Genomic DNA, 18,046 nt, shown 5'->3' on the forward strand with positions numbered 1-18,046 from the left:
TATACTGTGCCAGACACGCCATCCTTCCATTCCATATACTGTGCCAGACACGCCATCCTTCCATACCATATACTGTGCCAGGCGAGTTATCCCTTCATAACATATGTTGTGCCAAACATACCATCTCTCAATACCATATTCTGTTCTACACATAGTGGGTATTAGATAGAGTCACATCACCCCTCCTTACAGTATACAGTGTTTTCCCTCGGCCCTTTTTAGCTAGGCACACAACCCAGCACTTTTTAATAACCACCTGGTTGTTACTGTGAAGTTGGGACGGAATACAGGGGCTGCCTCCCACCTACAGCTTCTCCCCAGCCAGCAGAAAAAACAGGCGGGGTCATGAGATGCAGGAAAAAAATGGGCAGGGTCATGTGATGCAGGGGGGAAATGGGCGGGGTCATGAGATGCAGAAGAAATGGGCGGGGTCATGAGATGCAGAAGAAACGGGCGGGAGTCATGAGATGCAGAAGAAACAGGCGGAGTCATGAGATGCAGAAGAAACAGGCGGGGTCATGAGATGCAGAAGAAACAGGCGGGGTCATGAGATGCAGAAGAAACAGGCGGGGTCATGAGATGCAGAAGAAACAGGCGGGGTCATGAAATGCAGAAGAAACGGGCGGGGTCATGAGATGCAGAAGAAACGGGCGGAGTCATGAGATGCAGAAGAAACGGGCGGGGTCATGAGATGCAGAAGAAACGCAGAAGAAACGGGCGGGGTCATGAGATGCAGAAGAAACGGGCGGAGTCATGAGATGCAGAAGAAACGGGCGGGGTCATGAGATGCAGAAGAAACAGGCGGGGTCATGAGATGCAGAAGAAACAGGTGGGGTCATGAGATGCAGAAGTAGTGGGTGGGGTTATAGGCAGAGAATTGTGTCCCCGGGTGTCTCAGAGAAGGGTTTTTCACCTGCTGGCCTGGGTAGTGAAGTTCCTGATGGGGTAGCAGCAGCGGCTCAGCACAGATCTGTGGTATCCACATAGCAGAACCTGTATAATAATATAAGAAAACAAACTGTCACCAAACAGCCGACACAAACTTATCCAACCCTGGAGAGCCTCATGGGGGCCAGGAGTTGGGCAAAAACATGTAATAATAAGGAACACAAATATGTGGTACTCATTACATATGCAGGTCCCGCCTCCTGCTGTATTTACTGTTCCTCTGCATAACTCAACCCCACCCCTGAGGACAGGAAGGCTCCAGATACTGAGCACTCATTGGATGACAGCATTAAAGCAAAGACCAAAGCAATTCATTACCCAACAATATCTCTGTATGTGCTAGCAATTATTCCAATTCAATCGGACAAAGATGTCCTGCAGCTTTCAAAGCCGCTTCATCCGTTCAACCAGTGCAGGGAATACCCAGCATTACCGGACAACTCTGTGTCACTGTCCATGGTGACCGCATTCAGGTAATGTGTGGATATGAAAGGCGAGCTGTTTCCTGCAATGAGAACCTTCACAGACAACCACCGAGCAGTCTCATATAGGAACTGCGCTCTAATGTAACCAACCCAAACAGTCTCATTCTCTATTCTCAGTCATCTCTGCCCTTTCCCTGCCCTCTCTGTAATCTCAGCCATTTCTTCTCTTCCTACATAACCTGTCACCTCACTCTTATATCTCTCAGTCACCTCTGTCGCTCTTTCTTTCTCTCTGTCACACCCTTCTCTCTCTCTCTGTCACCCCTCTCTCTCTCTCTCTCTCTCTCTCTCTCTCTCTCTCTCCCTCTGTCACCCCTCTCTCTCTCTCTCTCTGTCACCCCTCTCTCTCCCACACCTCTCTCTCTGTCACCCCTCTCTCTCCCACACCTCTCTCTGTCACCCCTCTCTCTCTCACACCTCTCTGTCACCCCTCTCTCACTTCTTCTCTCTCTCCCAGTCACCCCCTTCTCTCTCTCTCTGTCACCCATATTTCTCTCTCTCTCTGTCACCTCTCTCCGTCTGTCACCCCTCTCTCTCTCTGTGTCACCCCTCTCTCTCTCACACCCCTCCCTCTCTCTCTGTCACCCCTCTCTCTCTCTCTGTCACCTCTCTCTCTCGTCCCCTGTGCTGTCTCTTGTTTCTCGGGATGTCTCTTACCGGTCTCAGCATGGTGTCGCCTGGAAGCTTCTGGTCACGTGCTCACTCAGAGCTCCCTGGAAGGTCGCTCCTCAGTCATGTGATCAGTGTTGGGCGGGGTTAGTTGTAAATTCCTCCTGTCAGTGTTGTGAGGATTGAGATGAATGAGATGTAACTCTGCCCCCTGCAGGTTACAGCGAATATTACAGCATGAGCCTTCTCGCACAGTGTTCATACATTCCTCTGTTATTCATTTGGGCCCCATTATCCCCACCCCCCACCCCCCTTTGTGGTCCCTGATTCTTGTAAACCCCATCCCTGTGTCCCATATCTGGACCCCAATAGCTTTGTGCTTGCTGTGGACTCCCATTCCTCTGTCCCTTCAGATGGCAGATGAGAAGAGGCAGCAAAGAAGTCATTGGTTGGTGAGGGGAGGCAGAGGAGACCTGATTGGTTGATGAGTGCAGGCAGCAGAAAAGTGATTGGTTGATGAGAGGAGACAGACGAGAACTGATTGGTTGATGAGGGGAGGCAAAGGAGATCTGATTGGTGGATGAGCGGAGGCAGCAGGAAAGTGATTGGCAGATAAGAGGTTGCAACAGAGAAGTGATTGGCTGATGAGAAGAGGCAGAAGAGAACTGATTGGTTGATGAGGGGAGGCAGCAGGAAAGTGATTGGCTGATGAGTAGGGGACAGCAGAGAACCAACTGGCTGATAGGAGGAGGCAGCAGAGAACTGATTGGCAGGTAAGAGGAGGCAGCAGATCTGATTTGTAGTTGGGGAGACAGCATAAAGCTGATTGGTAGATAAGCTGTCCTGCAAAGGTATTGGATAAAGCAAACAAATTATCCCCCAATGGGTTCATTTATGGAAAGTCTCTTCCTATCTGTGACACATTTATAATTACTAAAGGGAACCCTTTCTACCAGAATAATGGGGCTGCCAATGCAAAATGCGAAATTGTGAAATTGTGAAAATGTCTGCCTGTTATATTATTTACCTTTAGTACTGACCCTGCCAGTCATTAACAGCATTCTTCTACTGGCATCACAGCCAGGCAAACAGCAGCTTCAGAATCTGAGCAATGGCGGCATGTTTCTGTCATAGGAGATTTTGTGTATTATCACTGGGGAACGCATTTTTTGGTGAGTTAGACCAGGGGTCAGCAAACTTTTTCGGCTACTAGGCCATTTTAGGGGGTCAAGAAGGCGCAATAGGCCAGACTCTCTCTCGAGTCCCACCCTGATGGTTCCGCTCCCCACCAGGAACGCCCCCGAAGGGAAATCCCTCTCCTCCACAATGCATACAGAGGAGAGGGAATGTCCCCTTACCCCCGCATGCAGCTCCAGATCCACGGATTGCCGGCTGGGGTAGACCAGAGCAGACTACTGGCTAGGCTATATTTGGCCTAAAGGCCGGAGTTTGCCTACCCCTGAGTTGAACCTTGCATTTGTTTTTTTACAAATTGTTGGGTGGTGAATCCAGAAATTACCCCAGTTTTTGCTATCACATCCAGTTTTTACCATACAGGGTACCCTCCATTTTTGTCAAAAAACATACAAATTTTACATACAATGAAAAATAATGAAACAATAACTTGAATTATTTAAATTTCTTTTGTTCATACAAAGGGTTTATTGTTACTCTTTGACATTTTTTTTACAGTAAAACATTTGAAAATTAAACAGTAAGCAGTTAGGTAAATATTTACGCCTATAACTTTTCCTGGCCTGTTTATTGTTAGGACAAACCCGCCGGATGCTCCAACAATAGTCAGCCATCATATGTACATCCCATCTACCCTGATACTGTCCTTCCATGACCTTCAAATCTTCACGTGGAATCGTTCACCTTGCTCATCACTGACTGCACTTTGATGAGCTGCCGAATCTGTGGACCATCAAACACACCGGCCTTTATTTTTTCAAATGGCAGGCTAGGAAATGCCAAAATGAGGTACATGAAACATTCTCCTTCAGTTGGCAAAGCTCTAACAAACTGCTTCATCAGACCCAGTTCCATGTGCAGAGGCAGGAAAATAATATTCTTTCTATCAACAAGTGGCTCATGTACAATGTTTGGATCACCTGGTTTTAGGACAGATCTTGGAGGCCAATTCCTTTCCACCCAATGCCTCTCACGAGCTCTGCTGTCCCACATGCACAGATAACAGGAATACTTGGTGTATCCGCATTGCTGACCAAGAAGGAAGCATACCATTTTAAGGTCAACACAGATGACCCAATTGTGTTGGTGATATTGCAACAACTCATTAACTCTCTTTACATCTGCATATTCTTCACAAAAAACTGTGAAGAATATTCTTCACAGAAACTGAATGGCCATTGGGACTGACCCAAATATATTGCCATTGTGAAGGAGGACACACTTTAAGCTTCGCTTTGAGCTATCGATGAATAGTCGCCATTCAGTTCAGTTATAGATTGGAATTCCCAATTCCTCCATTAAACCAGGCATGTTATGGCCATACACAAAGCCACTGTCAGTTCTAAAGAACTGCAGAAATGCTTTCTCTTTGGTTCGAAAGTACGATACCTTCGTTCCTTTTTCAAGTAAGTTTTTCTCACGCAGTCTTGATGCTAGGAGTTCTGAATCCTTCTTCGATAGTCCCAAATCACTCAACTCATGCTGATCCAATCCCTTACAAACAGAGTCCTCTTCAATTTCAAACTCTTCATCATTGTTGTCACCTAGCTACTCACCATAATCATCTTCTTCAATAGAGGGTAGTGTAACGAAAACTGGCACTGGGATTTCATTTGAATGAGCCACTGGGCGTATGGCCGATGGTAGACTAGGATACTCTATGTTACATTTATTTTTCTTGTAATATCCTGAAGTTTTCACTATACAGAAGTAACAGTCACTGAAATGATCTCCTGGCTGTCGCCAAACCATAGGTATACCAAATGGCATCTTATCACGTGTTCCCTTTGTCCACATCCGTAAACCCCCGACACACTGTTTGCACACCTTATTAGGGGCCCAAGACTTATCCTGATCATCAAGTTTAACTTTGAAATATGCCAAATAGGTTTGCTCTACAAATGTGCTGATGTTCGCCCTTTGACTGGGAATGGTGAAACTGCCACAGATATAACAAAATGAATCGGGGTTGTTTAGACACTTACAACGAGAAACTGCAGAGCCAGACATGATCTAAAAGAAAGGAAATACATGTGTAAGTAGAATAATAAATTTTGCTTATTCACTACGTAGAGCAGCGCCCAACCTCTGACCACACTGTCTTGTGTGTAAATGAATAGCCAATACAAATCCACGCTACAGTAATCGCATTAATATAAGCAGTAGAGAAAAAAAACTGACGTGATAGAAAAAAACTAACTGTGCTTTCAGAATCAGCATACCTATTTTAGTGTAACTAAGCCTAAAACTTGAAGTCAACATAAAATGTGTTCAAAATTGTTCCCCAGTGTTATGATTGAATGGAGCAAAGAAAGAGCCAGAAAGCCGCCAGATGGACAAAAACACCCCCGGAGCCATGTGACCTGGGGTTAATTCTGTGCTGCCCCCTCCTGAACACCTCAGAAGAAAAGGAGTAAGTGTTTGCATTTAATAAATCATTCACAATAAGTCAGAATGTATTGTCAGGTGTATCTGACATGTATTTGACCTGTAGTTGTCCTATTTTTAACTTTCATTTGACCTGTACTTGACTTTCTTCTGACCTGCATGTTGACCTCTCTGACCTACATTTGACCTGCAGTTGACCTCTCCCTTGCCTACATTTATTCCGTTTCAATGTTTGCATTCCTTTAGACTTGTTTGGGAATGCAAGGGTGTCCACGCTGACCCTCAAGGAGATGTGACAACTCTCGGCTCTGTGTAGACTCCCAGGAATATAGAGCATAACAGGAAAGATGGATCAGAACAACAGAACCTAGTGCTAGCATCTTTTAACTTTTCCATGTGCAGTATAGCTCATGTGTGGACCCACCGGCATGAGAACCAAAGATCTGGAGGAGATCCACCAGTACCGTCTCCGACATGTGACACAATGACATCATCAATCAGAACAAATTGCATCAAAATTAACCAAATCTCCTTTATTGTATACAGAAGACTCATTTTGTTAATCATATTTACAGGATTATTGGGGCAGCCAAAAGCCTTCAATACTGTACAAAAATTACCCTATACACAAACCCAGGGAAAAGAACGGGGACACACCACTGAGAAATATTTTAAAGGGGTCCCATTCCGGAGCCAATCAGTGTGCAGGAAAGGTCCCGCCCCCAGGCTCCTCCTATAGGCACCCTAGACTTCCTCCGAGGCGCCCTATGTTCATCTGCACCTCGCTATCTTAGTTAAAAGAGGTTCCCACTAATGGAAATGCTACAGCAAAGCTAATACTAATCATCTGCACCTCTTTTGCTTGGCTTTTATTAAAGGTTGTGGTAATCTTACATCCACCAATCAGATCTCAAACTTTTCCCAAACTGTTGATTGGTTCTTGTGGAACAAGGGTGAAAATCAAAAACAGGAGTTAAGCCTGTTATCTGTGTGTGACTCCTCCCACTAACACATGCAGGGCCCCTCCTCCTACTTCCAACTTCATGACTCCTCCCACTAACACATGCAGGCCCCTCCTACTTCCACCTGCATGACTCCTCCCACTACCACCTGCAATGCTCCACATGTCCTCCCATTGCTACTTCCAGGGCTTCTACTATCACCCTGCTAAGATTATTCCACTACTAACTGCAAAGCTCCTCCCCTTACTTCAATTAGCCCCTCCCACTACTACCCACATTCATACACATTACTCCTTCCATTATCCCTTGACACTTTCTCCATTACTTTGATTGGTCCATATAACACCTCCCATTACTCTTTACTCCTCCCATCTTCAGGCCTGGACTCTCCCATCATTTTTCATTTCTTTTGGCCATCATTCACTTTGACTTCACTCATCATTCCTTCTGATTCTTTCCATCATTGCACCATTCAGTATTGTTTGCAGGTATTTGGGATCTTTCTGGGATGCTATTGGGGGCAGTTGCTTGTGCAGGGATCACCCGACCGGAAGAGAGAGTACACATTGACCACAGGGAACATGGCCAAGGCCCCCACCATAGAGCCTAGCTGCACTACTGCACCACACCAGACGAGGGCACTATGTCCTTCATCCCGAAGAATCATTCCGATTACCACCTTCACGTAGGAGAGGATCCCAACAAACAGCACCCAGGACACGACCTGTGGAGACAAACAGATCATCAGCATTACACTGGGACCCCATGGTGATATGGTCATCTCTTGGTGTTTTCGCCCCTATGTTTTAAATCTCTCTCATTGGTCCACCCCCTATCCAATTGGTTACACCGAAACAAAACAAGATGTCCATCCAATTCAACTTTTGAAACTGACTAATAAAAACTAATAAAACTGCTTTCCAACCTCAACATCTGCCAAGGAACCCCCATAGTCGCCCTGGTCTACTCTGCCCAGGTTAAATAGTCCCCAAATGTGGTCAGAGATTATACCGGATCTGCAGTGGTTGGTAAGGAACCACCTATATTTTGAGCAGTCTACTCCATTGGATACAACTATCCTCCCCATTTATCCCGCGTCTGCACCATTCTACTGGGTCGGCCTTTGGGTGAACAGCTTTGCACCAACTTCCTCCATGCCCATTATGTAGGGGCCCCCCTTCACTCCTTCCCGCTTCGCCATGTTCTTTGCCTGAGCTGGTTGGAATGGTCAGTTATGGTGAACATAAATGGGCCAAGGTCTACCCAATACCAAAGCAGGAGGAACACTTTGCCATAACATCACAGCCACCTGCCAATGTTACTTGGTGCCCAATAGACCAAAGCATAACAGAGTTTATTACATCTGTCTACCGCTGATTGACCAAATCATTGAGAACTTCTCAGCTCACTTTTGGTGACCCATTACAATCGGAGGATAAAATGGGATATTCTTAGTGAGGTTTATTTGTCACTGTGAATAGAAGAAGTCCTAAAACCCCCCCTGTTATTGAGGAAGTGGGAGCCAACCCAAGCCACCGTTAGGAGCTAAAGTTGGCTTTTTCGGAATTAGTGCAGCTTGCTCTTTGCTTCATTAGTTCTCTAGATTCGTGCCTACCTCCCTATCTTTATTGTGAACACAGCGTGTGATATTGTGTTCACTAAGACAAATATGGAAGACCGGCATAGAAGAAAAAAGGCAAGGCTTGGAAGGTACGTGAGGGTTTATTCCCCATGTGGGTTGCATACCATGAGTGCTCCTCCAATGGCACTGTGTAGAAGAGGTGGACATGGACTCAACACCGCAATGGCCATGATGTAGGAGCCGATAATGGAACCGACCAATGACAGAGCACCAACCATGACCAAGGACCTGCAGAAGAGACAAAGGGTCTTACTGGTAAAAGTTGTTCCCAACACTGGGACCTGAGGTTAGTGGATAGATGTCCTCTCCCTATTATTTGCACATTCTCCAGCTCACCTCCTAGAAAGTAAGATCTGGTATCACTGTGTCTCTATTAATTGGTAGAGCTAGAGTGTCAGCTCCTCTGGCTTCAGCACTTAGCACATACACTCTAACGTCCCTCCATCGGTCACACACTTTTGCTATTGAACATTTTTATGGCTCTAACATATATTGAAGTGCTGTACAGAAAACACAGAACCAGTACTGAGGAGCTCACACCGTCTCTGTACTAGAGGAGCTTACAATCTACTGTTAGGCCATGGCTGGACAGTGTATATGTGTCACCTAGGTTTTTGTCCAGGTGGGGGGCTTAAGAGGGGAATATTGATTTAGGGAAAACAAATTTGTGTTTCTTAGTAGTTTAATAAGTTCTGTTCTGGCTCCTAATGCTTCGGGGATTACCCCATTCCTGCATCCACATTCTACCTGGTACCCAGACCTCAGTATTGGTCTCAGCTGTGCTGACTCTCTAACAGAACACTAAAAATGTACACATGCCATCTGTTTTGAGTAATGATGAGCACAATAAAGTAAGTCAAATCCTGTTGAAGGACCTATTAAGGCTAGAACTTCACATTCCCATCAAACACACTTTATGCAGAACTCATAGCTGACCTGATGACAAAGCCATGTAAAGAAAACCATAAAAATTCAACCACCATGCTTCACAGTTGGTATAAAGTTTTCCTGAAATGAAATCCTCAGTTTGCATCAAATACTTCTACTGTTAGTGTAGACAAATAGCTGTTTTTGATTCATCAATCTGCACTACATTGCTCCAAAAGGCTGGGTCCTTGTCTAATGTTCTGCTTTTACCTGGCTCACCTCCTATACAGGTTATAATGGCGAATATGTGCTAAAGTGGCAGAAGAACTTGGGCACACACTGTGTTAGGAGCTCCTTGCAGATCCTGCATTGAAATTTTGAAGTGGTCATCAACTCTTGAGTGGAATTTTCTGGTTTGGCCAGCCCTGGACAAGTAATCAGTTATGTGACATCTACACCACTTGCACATTATTTTTCTTAAAGTGGAATGATGAAGTTGGTAAACTATTAATCCGCCTTCCTTCCTTTAGACACCAACAACCTTGTACCCAAGCGCCTTAGAACAGGGGTTGCTAAGGTACAAGGTTGGTGGTCTACAGGCCGGCGATCCGTACGGGGTCAGGAGAAGGACTCTGCTGACCCGTACCGTGTATCCCGGAGACATTGTGTCTCTGGAGCTTGCGATGGGAGAGTGGGCAGGTTCTGGCATCATGACATCACCCTGGGGGAAGTTTCTTCCCCCTTGAGTGACACACGGCCTCCCGCGCATGGGCGGTCCAAAGCCTGTAAGTTTAGTGGTCCGTAGGTCTGAAAAGGTTGGTGACCACTGCCTTAGAAAGTTCTTCTGATCTTTAAGGACTTCAAACACGTCAATAGAGAACCTGGGCCCTCCATACCTGAGGATATCAGATTCCTTCAACTGCTGATTCCTATTATTAACACCTAATTCTTATGACTTGGGTATGAAGCGGTGGTAAATGCAGGGGTGTACTTACTTTTTTTCCTGCATTTTTATTATTTTGGGTATGAGAATAAATTCACCTTATCATTTTTATGGGACAATTATTCAAGTATATCACCTTTAGGTATGAGCAATGTTCAAATAAATAACTGCGTGTTCAAATAGGCAAAAAAAAAGTATCCATGAGATGTACTTACCCCACATGACCAAGTGATTGAAATACAAATATCATGTGATCAGCTGACATATCTGCATGTTACCCTGTAGATCGGCCCTTTTCAACCTTTTTTACATAGGGCAACTCTTGATATAACTTTCAGGTCTTCAGGGACCCCTTCTATAATCCCTATACCGACAGCTCACAGTATATTAGTGAGGTGGTCAGTAGGAAGAATTCCTCTTACATTGCTGGGTATTGGAAAGAATGTCACCCGTACAGATAGCCAAACAGCCCATTGGGGTCCCTTAAACTGACCTGAGAGGCACAAATTCAAGGAACCTCCAGCAAGCTCTGGAACCTTGTTTGAGACACTCTAGATCTGGAATATAGATATTCATTCATCTAAATATAGAAGTCATTCTAAACCAGTGAATTGGACATTCACCAATTATTTCTTGGTGGACAATCTTCTAGGTTTGTGTATTTTCAATGGCAGTGATTTTTTTGGTGAACATCAGATGAATTTTTGGTGAATATCTGATCCACTGCTTTATAAATATTATATACTGATTCAATACTACCCATCACAAATTTCACTCTTATTTATTATTTCTATACTTGGCCAACCTTCAGAAATACCCATCAGCCTTTGCTTCCTATTTTAGGAATGCTATATTGTGTGCAAAGCCACAATATAGCATGCCATTTTCTGGAAGAATAATTAATTCCTCATTCCCCATTCATTGGACATTTCCTAGATTACCAATCTCCGGTATTATCACTTACAAATATTAATAACCAGGGATATTTTGTGCACTTAGTAACACTTTGGCTCTGATTTATTAAAGCTCCCCAAGGCTAGAGAGGATACACTTTCATCAGTGAAGCTGGGTGATCCAGCAAACCCGGAATGGATTTCTTCAAAGTTATTTGAATCTATGGCATGACCTCTGACCCCTATATGTAGACACCATTGATGGCCAGATTATTCGGTGCACATAAAGTAGTAACCTCAATATATAGAGTAAAGTTAGTACCCCCTTCACATTACCTGTTGGGCAGATACATAGCTATGCCACAGGCCAGTGGGTTAGCCATGGAGGCAAGAGTGGCAGCCAAATGGTAGATTCGGCCTCCATATGGCATACAGGAATAAGTCTGCACAGCAGGAAGTACAGCATTGGTCAGTGCGTTGACCCAGGCCAAGACAAGGTAGATGAAGATCTTTTCACACAAGGAATATCTTTTTCTTTCTTTCTTCACATCTATGACCTCGGCACAGACCTCTTCTCCCATCATTGGTCGTTGTTCTACTCCCTTTTCCCAGGACTCCTCCTGCTCTCTTTTTTTGCTCTTTACCACCTCTTGGTGTCTCTGGCTTTGTTTTCCAGGCATGGTGTGAAGGATGGCAAAGGCTGTTAGACAGATGCCCATCATGCCCGCCAGAAACAAGAAGAAGCCCCAGGCTGGAAATCTGGCTGGCTGGTAAACAGCTGTGAGATTTCCCAGGACAAATGACCCATTGATCTCAGTGGTGTTTACCGGTTCACAGCTCAACACCCCAACACCCTGAGCCAATGCCAAGAGAGCCGGCATCAACCCACTTAGTCCCTCTCCAATGAAATACGAGATGAGGTAGTCAGGTCGGAGACGGGTCATGTATGGCAAGAAGGTGACAGAAGAGGTGCAGTCCACCAATGACAGGAAGAAGATGAGTGAGAGCAGAGCCGTACTTCTCCGGGTGCCTGCTACCCAGCTTGTTTCCTGCCACAGAAATGCCAGAAGCAAACAGGACACCACTCCCACCCCTAACAGGACAAATATAACAGGACCCTCCTGGAGACGTCCTGGGCGAAACTTATGAGTCAATGTAACAACCAGGGGCCCGATATTTGCAAACTGGATAAGAAGAGACAAGTAGGAGGGTAATTCCCAACCTTCTGGTGCCTGGGGCACCAAGAGAGGCAACTCCACCCATACTCCATTAATGGCAACCCAGGAGCCCAAACCAAGCAAGCAAGAGAGAATATGAAGGAAAAGAGCCATGGATGTCCAAATCACGAGAAGTATTGTAATAATAGAGGTTTGCAGTCACAACAGGATGAACCTGGAATTAATATTCACACTGATGTCAGAGCTCGTCTTCATGTGTAGCAGAGGAGACAAAAATGAAATCCAATATCCAGGATTTAATATTGAGGACCTTTAAAGAGAAGAGAAGGAATTGAATTGTAGACTTAATGTTGAACAATTGTTCAGAATTCTTCTTCAGAACATCCAGAGCTGGAAAGGTTCTGTACTTCCGGTAAGGATGAATCCATAAACAACAGACAATAGTTGGAATTCCAGAGAAGGCCTTCTATTCTGGAAATGAAAACATTCCTCCGTCTGTAAATCGGAAAACAAATAATAAAGAATTATTCACCAGCAGAGATCCAAAGAAATGACTACAGCTTGGGGACAGATATCAGTCATACCCTATCAGGGAGATTGTTGGGTTTTAGCCAAGAGAACATTCACTAAGCATGGACTCACAGATGAGGATCTACTTTATAATCTGCTTCCAGGAACCAATATGTCAGAGATCACCAATGCCGAAGGGTTTTTTTTGTGGTTCCAGGACCAGTGATGGGGTTATTGTTCTGGGCAATGGCAACAATGATGGGGGTTATAATTGCAGCCACTGACAGCAGTGCCGGAGGTTATCATTTCAGCCACTGACAACAATGCAGAAGAATATTATTGCAATCACTGACACCAATGCTGGGAGTTATCATTTCAGCTGCTAACACAAATGCTGCGGCTTATTATTGCAGTCACTGACACCAGTCCAGATTACCAATGCAACTGCTGACACCAATGTTATTATTGCAGTAATTGACACTAATGCTGGATGTTATCAATGCAGCCACAGACACCAATGTTGGGGGTTACCATTGCAGCTTCTGAAGCCAATGCTGAAGGGTTATTATTGCAGCCACTAAAACCAATGATGATTCCAACTTTCTTTTCAGCATGTAGCAGTTTATTTCACCCCTTTAATATTGAATAGGCTGCTTAACTCAACACAATGCACCCTTATGGATAAAAATGTGCTGCATTCTAGAAGTGGCCATATTTTTTTTCTAAAAATTCCAAGTTGAAACAAGTCAGGTATACTCTCACTTTCTTATTACAATAATCTCTGACTTTATGGGGATGAGTCAAGTTGAAGATTTGGAGGGATGGGGGTTGGAGGGGGGTCTAACCCTAGGGTTAGCATACTTGCTCTTTACAGAACACACCACTCCTATTATATCCCAGTGAATTATACCCATGCTTGTCAGATTCAGAAGAACTTGTCCAGCAGGTCATACAAACACTCATCACTGTCTTTGATCCCATGCTTTAAGTTAAGTTACATAGTAAGTCACGTTGAAAAAAGACCATCAAGTTCAACCACTAGGGAAATAAACTTTTATATCCCAGATATAAAACCTTATGGACATAGTTGATCCAGAGAAAGGCAAAAGAAACAAAACAATGGTACAATTTGCTCCAATGGGGAAAAAATCCTTGCTATCTTTACTTTGAAGCAGAATATTACAAATAATGAAAGTGCAGACATAACCCTTTGTCCACAGCAATGCACAAAAATGCAGCAATACAGGTGTGGGCAGTAATAGCACCAGTGGGTTACACAGACCAAGGTGCTAATGATCCTCAGGCATTCATTCAACACAAGACTTGGCCAGAAAGCCTTTAAGTGCTATTTTTTGACGCTTGTGGGTCTGCAAAGACACTCATAGTCTGCTTTTCATATGATAGTCTTTATTAAAGATCTATAGATTTTAATTGGATTAGCTCCAAAAAAGACAGAGGATAGAAAGTGGTACTAAGAGAAGACCAAGGGAATAAATATGGGTAAGAGAAAAAAATGAGTGGAAGATGGGAAAGAGAAGAATGAAAAGTAGTATTGAGAGAAGACAGAGGAATAAAAATGTGGACAGGAGGAGTAGAGATGATGTAAGATGTTGGGAGGAATGATGGAAAAAAGAAAGAGGAATGATAGATAATATATGAAAGATGGAAAGAATGACAGATGGAAGAATGGTTAGTGGGGATGAAGGTAAGTATGGTCGGTGGGAGAAGATGGAGGAATGAACAAAGGTGGGCAAAAGGTGAAGTATAAGTGAGAGAGAGAGGACATGAAGAAATGGAAAGTAGGGAAGAGGTTACTGATGTAGGGAGGTGGAACTGAGAGGAGATGAAGGGATGGAGGGTAATACTGTGAGGAGACAAAGGGATATAGGACAGTACTGAGAGGACATGGAAGGTGTATTGGAGTAGATAGAAGGAAGAATGAAAGTTGAGCATGTGGAGAAGTATAAAAGGGAAGTGAGAGGACATGGAGAAATGGAAGGTGGGGAAAGGAGATTAAGGTAACAAGGAGGAACTGAGAAGAGGTGTATGGTGGGTTGGAATAGATAAAAAAATGAATCAAAGGTGAGCAAGAGGAGACGGATAGAAGGTGAGTGAGAGGACAAGGAGAGATGGACATTTGAGGTCAGTAGTTGGAGGGTAGATGGGGAGATGAATGAAAGGTGAGCAAGAGGAGAAGAAAGAATAAAGGTGTCAGAGGATATGGAAAGTGAGGGAGAGGTGACTAAGGTAGGAAGGTGGAATTGACGGGAGATGGAGGGATGTATGGTGGGTGGAAGTAGGGGGTATCTGGAGAAGTATAGAAGGTGAGTGAGAAGACATGGAGAGATGAAAAGTGGGGAAGAGGGAGGTAGAAAGGTGGAAATGAAGGGAGATGGAGGGTAAATGAAGAATGAAATGAATGAATGATGAATCAAAGGTGATTAAGAATAGAAGTAGAGAAGAAGGTGAGTGAGAGGGGATAGAGAGATGGAAAGTGGGGGAGAGGAGACCAAGGGTAGGGCAGTGGAACCGAGAGGAGATGGAGGGTAATACTGAGAGAGACAAAGCTATAAAGGACAGCACTGAGGACATGGACAGGTGGAAGGTTAGTGTGAGTAGATGGAGAGATGGAAAGTGGGGGAGAGGAGACCAAGGGTAGGGCAGTGGAACCGAGAGGAGATGGAGGGATGGAGGGTAATACTGAGAGGTATAGAGCTTTAAAAGACAGTACTGAGAAGAGATGGATGGGTGGAAGGTGAGTGAGAAAAGATAGAGAGATGAATCAAAGGTGAAAAAGAGAAGTAAAGAAGGTGAATGAGTGGACATGGTGAGATAAAAACTGGGGGACAGAAGACTGAGGTAGGAAGGTGGAACTGACAGGAGATGGAGGGATGTATGGTATGATGGGAGTAGATGGGAGGGATGAATCAAAGGTGAGCTGGAGGAGAAGTATAGAAGATGGGTGAGCGGAAATGGAGAGATAAAAAGTGGGGGAGAGGAGACTGAGGTGGGATGATGGAACCAAGAGTAGATGGAGGGATGTAGGGTAATACCTAGAGGAGACAAGGGGACAGACATCACTGAAAGGAGACGGGCAGGTGGAAGGTGTATGGTAGTAGATGGACATAATACCGAGAGGAGATGAACATATGGAAAGTGGGAATGGAAAGCGATCAGTCAACCTTCACATTTTACAATCTCAACACCACAATCTACATACAGATCTGAGATTTCAGGACTTTCCACCCTCCAACCCAGTTGATGCAGGACGGTCATATCTGGTGCAACAATCTTCAGAGGAATTACTGTTTGGGAGTCTCTATAGGGACCCCTGAAGGACCGAGCTAAGTTTCTGGCATAGGAATATACTTCTCAGTGAGGGGCTGGTAGAGCCGCCAGTTTGCAGCTGACATTCCAGAAAGGATTAATAAAGCACAATGCGACCTACATACAGCTTTGTAAAGTCTGCAGCAGATTATGTAATATAAATGTCTCTTCCTCCGGACTGCCACACATGGAGGCAAATTTACCTCCACAAATGGTAAATTCTTTCATAAGTAGGTCAAACTTCACACTTACTACATAACTACTTACCTTCTGTCATATAAAAGTCCTTACTCCACCCACCCCTGTAATATTTAACTCCAACCTACCTTATATCACAGAACAGTTATTCTCACCTACCTACTTACTAACAGACAATGTTCCTAACACCACCTTCCTACCTCCTGAAACAAAATACTTTGCTCACCACTGATCACAGAAAACATTAGTGCCCCAGGTGGCTCAGTACCAGTAGGTGGTCTCAGTTCAGAATATTGGGTGTGGAGGGGGTCTCAAATTATACAGAAGTAGGCAAAACCTCTCATGTACCACAAGAAACTTAGGTGGGATAACACAGCTTGGGTAAGTATTTATCTCCAGTGATACAGGCTGGTTGGGTGGGTGGGTAGGTGGTCCTATTTACATATTACAGGTAGTTAGGTGGTCTCAGTTGATACAAGATGGTATGTACATTGATCTCGGATAAAAGAGGATGGGTAAGTAAAGGGTCTGAATTGAGTTAGAATGGGTAGGTAGGTTGCTTTAGATGTCACAGAACAGGTAAGTAGGTCGTCTTGGGCAATAAATGATGAGGGTTTAGATGCTTTAAGGTGACACAGATAAGTAGGTAGCCATAAGTGATGCATGGCAGGTAGGTATCTGGTCTTGGGTGATACAGATCATGTATGTAGATAGTCTCAGTTAAAAAAGATAGCTAGACTCGTTAGTAGGTAGGTGGTCATGGGCAAAACTGGATGGATAGTTGAGAAACATGAAAAACAAGTATGTAGGTGGTCTCAGCTGATACAGGTTGATAGGTAGTGTTGAGTAAAACAGGACGAGAAGTTAGGGGGTCTTAGGCAACACATAGAAGATAGGTAGGTAGTCCCAGTTGACATAAAATGCTAGATAGATGGGCTTGGGTACGACACGATTGTACAGTGAGGTGGTCATAGGCACTACAAGATGGGTAGACAGTTGGTCTCTGGTGAAACAGGATAGGTAAGTAGGTAGGTGGTCTCAGCTGGTACAGGATAAATGGTCTTGGGTATGAAAAGACTGCTACCGAGGTCTCAAGAAACATGAAGGGGGTATGTAGGTGGCTTCAGTTGTCACAGAACAGGTAGGTAGGTTGGGGGCTGGTACCAGGTGTCCTATGTAACAGATCTTTTCAACCCTAGGGGTCTCTGGAATATCAAACAGAAAACCTTTAAGGAAGACCCCATTACTCTCTTCAGACATCTCCTGCCCCCATGTGGCTGTCTTACCCTCAATGCACACCCCTTACACCCCCCATCCCCAGCCCACCCTCTCTCGGGGTAACTCACCCTTGTGTTCTGTTGGAGGTCAGTCTCTGTACTGGTCTATGATTAGAGGAAGCCAAGTTATGTCTCAGCTGATGGAGGTGTGACTGTAGGAGGTCTCACCAGATAGGGGAGAAGTTCTTGGCCTGATGCCCTCTATACTTCCTCCGATTCTGCCAGTAAGGGTTATCTAAGAGATGTGGCTGGAGGGAGTGAGAGCACACACACCTTCATTATTACACTGAAATACACATTGTGGGGTGGGTGTCCGGGGCAGATGTGTCACTGCCAAAGAAAGAAAAAACAAGCGCTCTGTTTGCTACAGGTGCTGGGACTTGTCAGACCAGCCGGCATGACTGTGCACAATTCATACACAATAATGTGACGGCCTTCAGTTTGCATGCATATCCAATTTTGTTTGGAGAATGGGAGAAAAGTGCAAGATAATGAGAAGGCTGCAAAAATTTCAGATCCTCAACCCTTTGTATACTGGATGCATACACTGACAATAGCAGTATGCAAGACCACACTGCCAGTGCAGGGAGAATCATTTCAATGGCAGACTAGTGTCAGGGGATCG

At 44.6% G+C, this 18,046-nt stretch overlaps 2 protein-coding genes across 3 annotated transcripts in view; both read right to left on the minus strand.

Moving 5' to 3' along the window:
- The window catches only part of ADCK5 (aarF domain containing kinase 5), a 14,609-nt gene extending 12,459 nt beyond the window's left edge, over nt 1–2,150 (minus strand). Inside the window, exons 1-2 of the mRNA XM_072410583.1 lie at nt 2,091–2,150; nt 914–993 (exon numbers count right to left, since the gene is read on the minus strand). Coding sequence (XP_072266684.1) covers nt 914–993; nt 2,091–2,102 — 92 coding nt within the window. The 5' untranslated portion in view covers nt 2,103–2,150. The remainder of the gene's footprint in view (nt 1–913; nt 994–2,090) is intronic.
- Nucleotides 2,151–6,142: 3,992 nt separating this feature from the next.
- LOC140330450 (solute carrier family 52, riboflavin transporter, member 3-B-like) lies at nt 6,143–17,623 on the minus strand. 2 transcript variants are annotated; one of them, XM_072410585.1, is made up of 4 exons: nt 17,491–17,623; nt 11,268–12,604; nt 8,333–8,456; nt 6,143–7,310 (listed from the first exon to the last, which is right to left on the minus strand). In XM_072410585.1, the coding sequence occupies exons 2-4, from the start codon at nt 12,260–12,262 to the stop codon at nt 7,098–7,100; spliced, it is 1,332 nt and encodes a 443-aa protein (XP_072266686.1). In that variant the 5' UTR covers nt 12,263–12,604; nt 17,491–17,623; the 3' UTR covers nt 6,143–7,097. The 2 variants fall into 2 exon arrangements, with proteins under 2 accessions (XP_072266686.1, XP_072266687.1); XM_072410586.1 differs by lacking the exon at nt 17,491–17,623 and adding an exon at nt 15,840–16,058.
- Between the last annotated feature and the right edge of the window lie 423 nt (nt 17,624–18,046).

The sequence above is a fragment of the Pyxicephalus adspersus genome, chromosome 5 (genome assembly GCF_032062135.1).
Source record: "Pyxicephalus adspersus chromosome 5, UCB_Pads_2.0, whole genome shotgun sequence".
NCBI classification, from domain to species: Eukaryota; Metazoa; Chordata; class Amphibia; order Anura; family Pyxicephalidae; genus Pyxicephalus; species Pyxicephalus adspersus.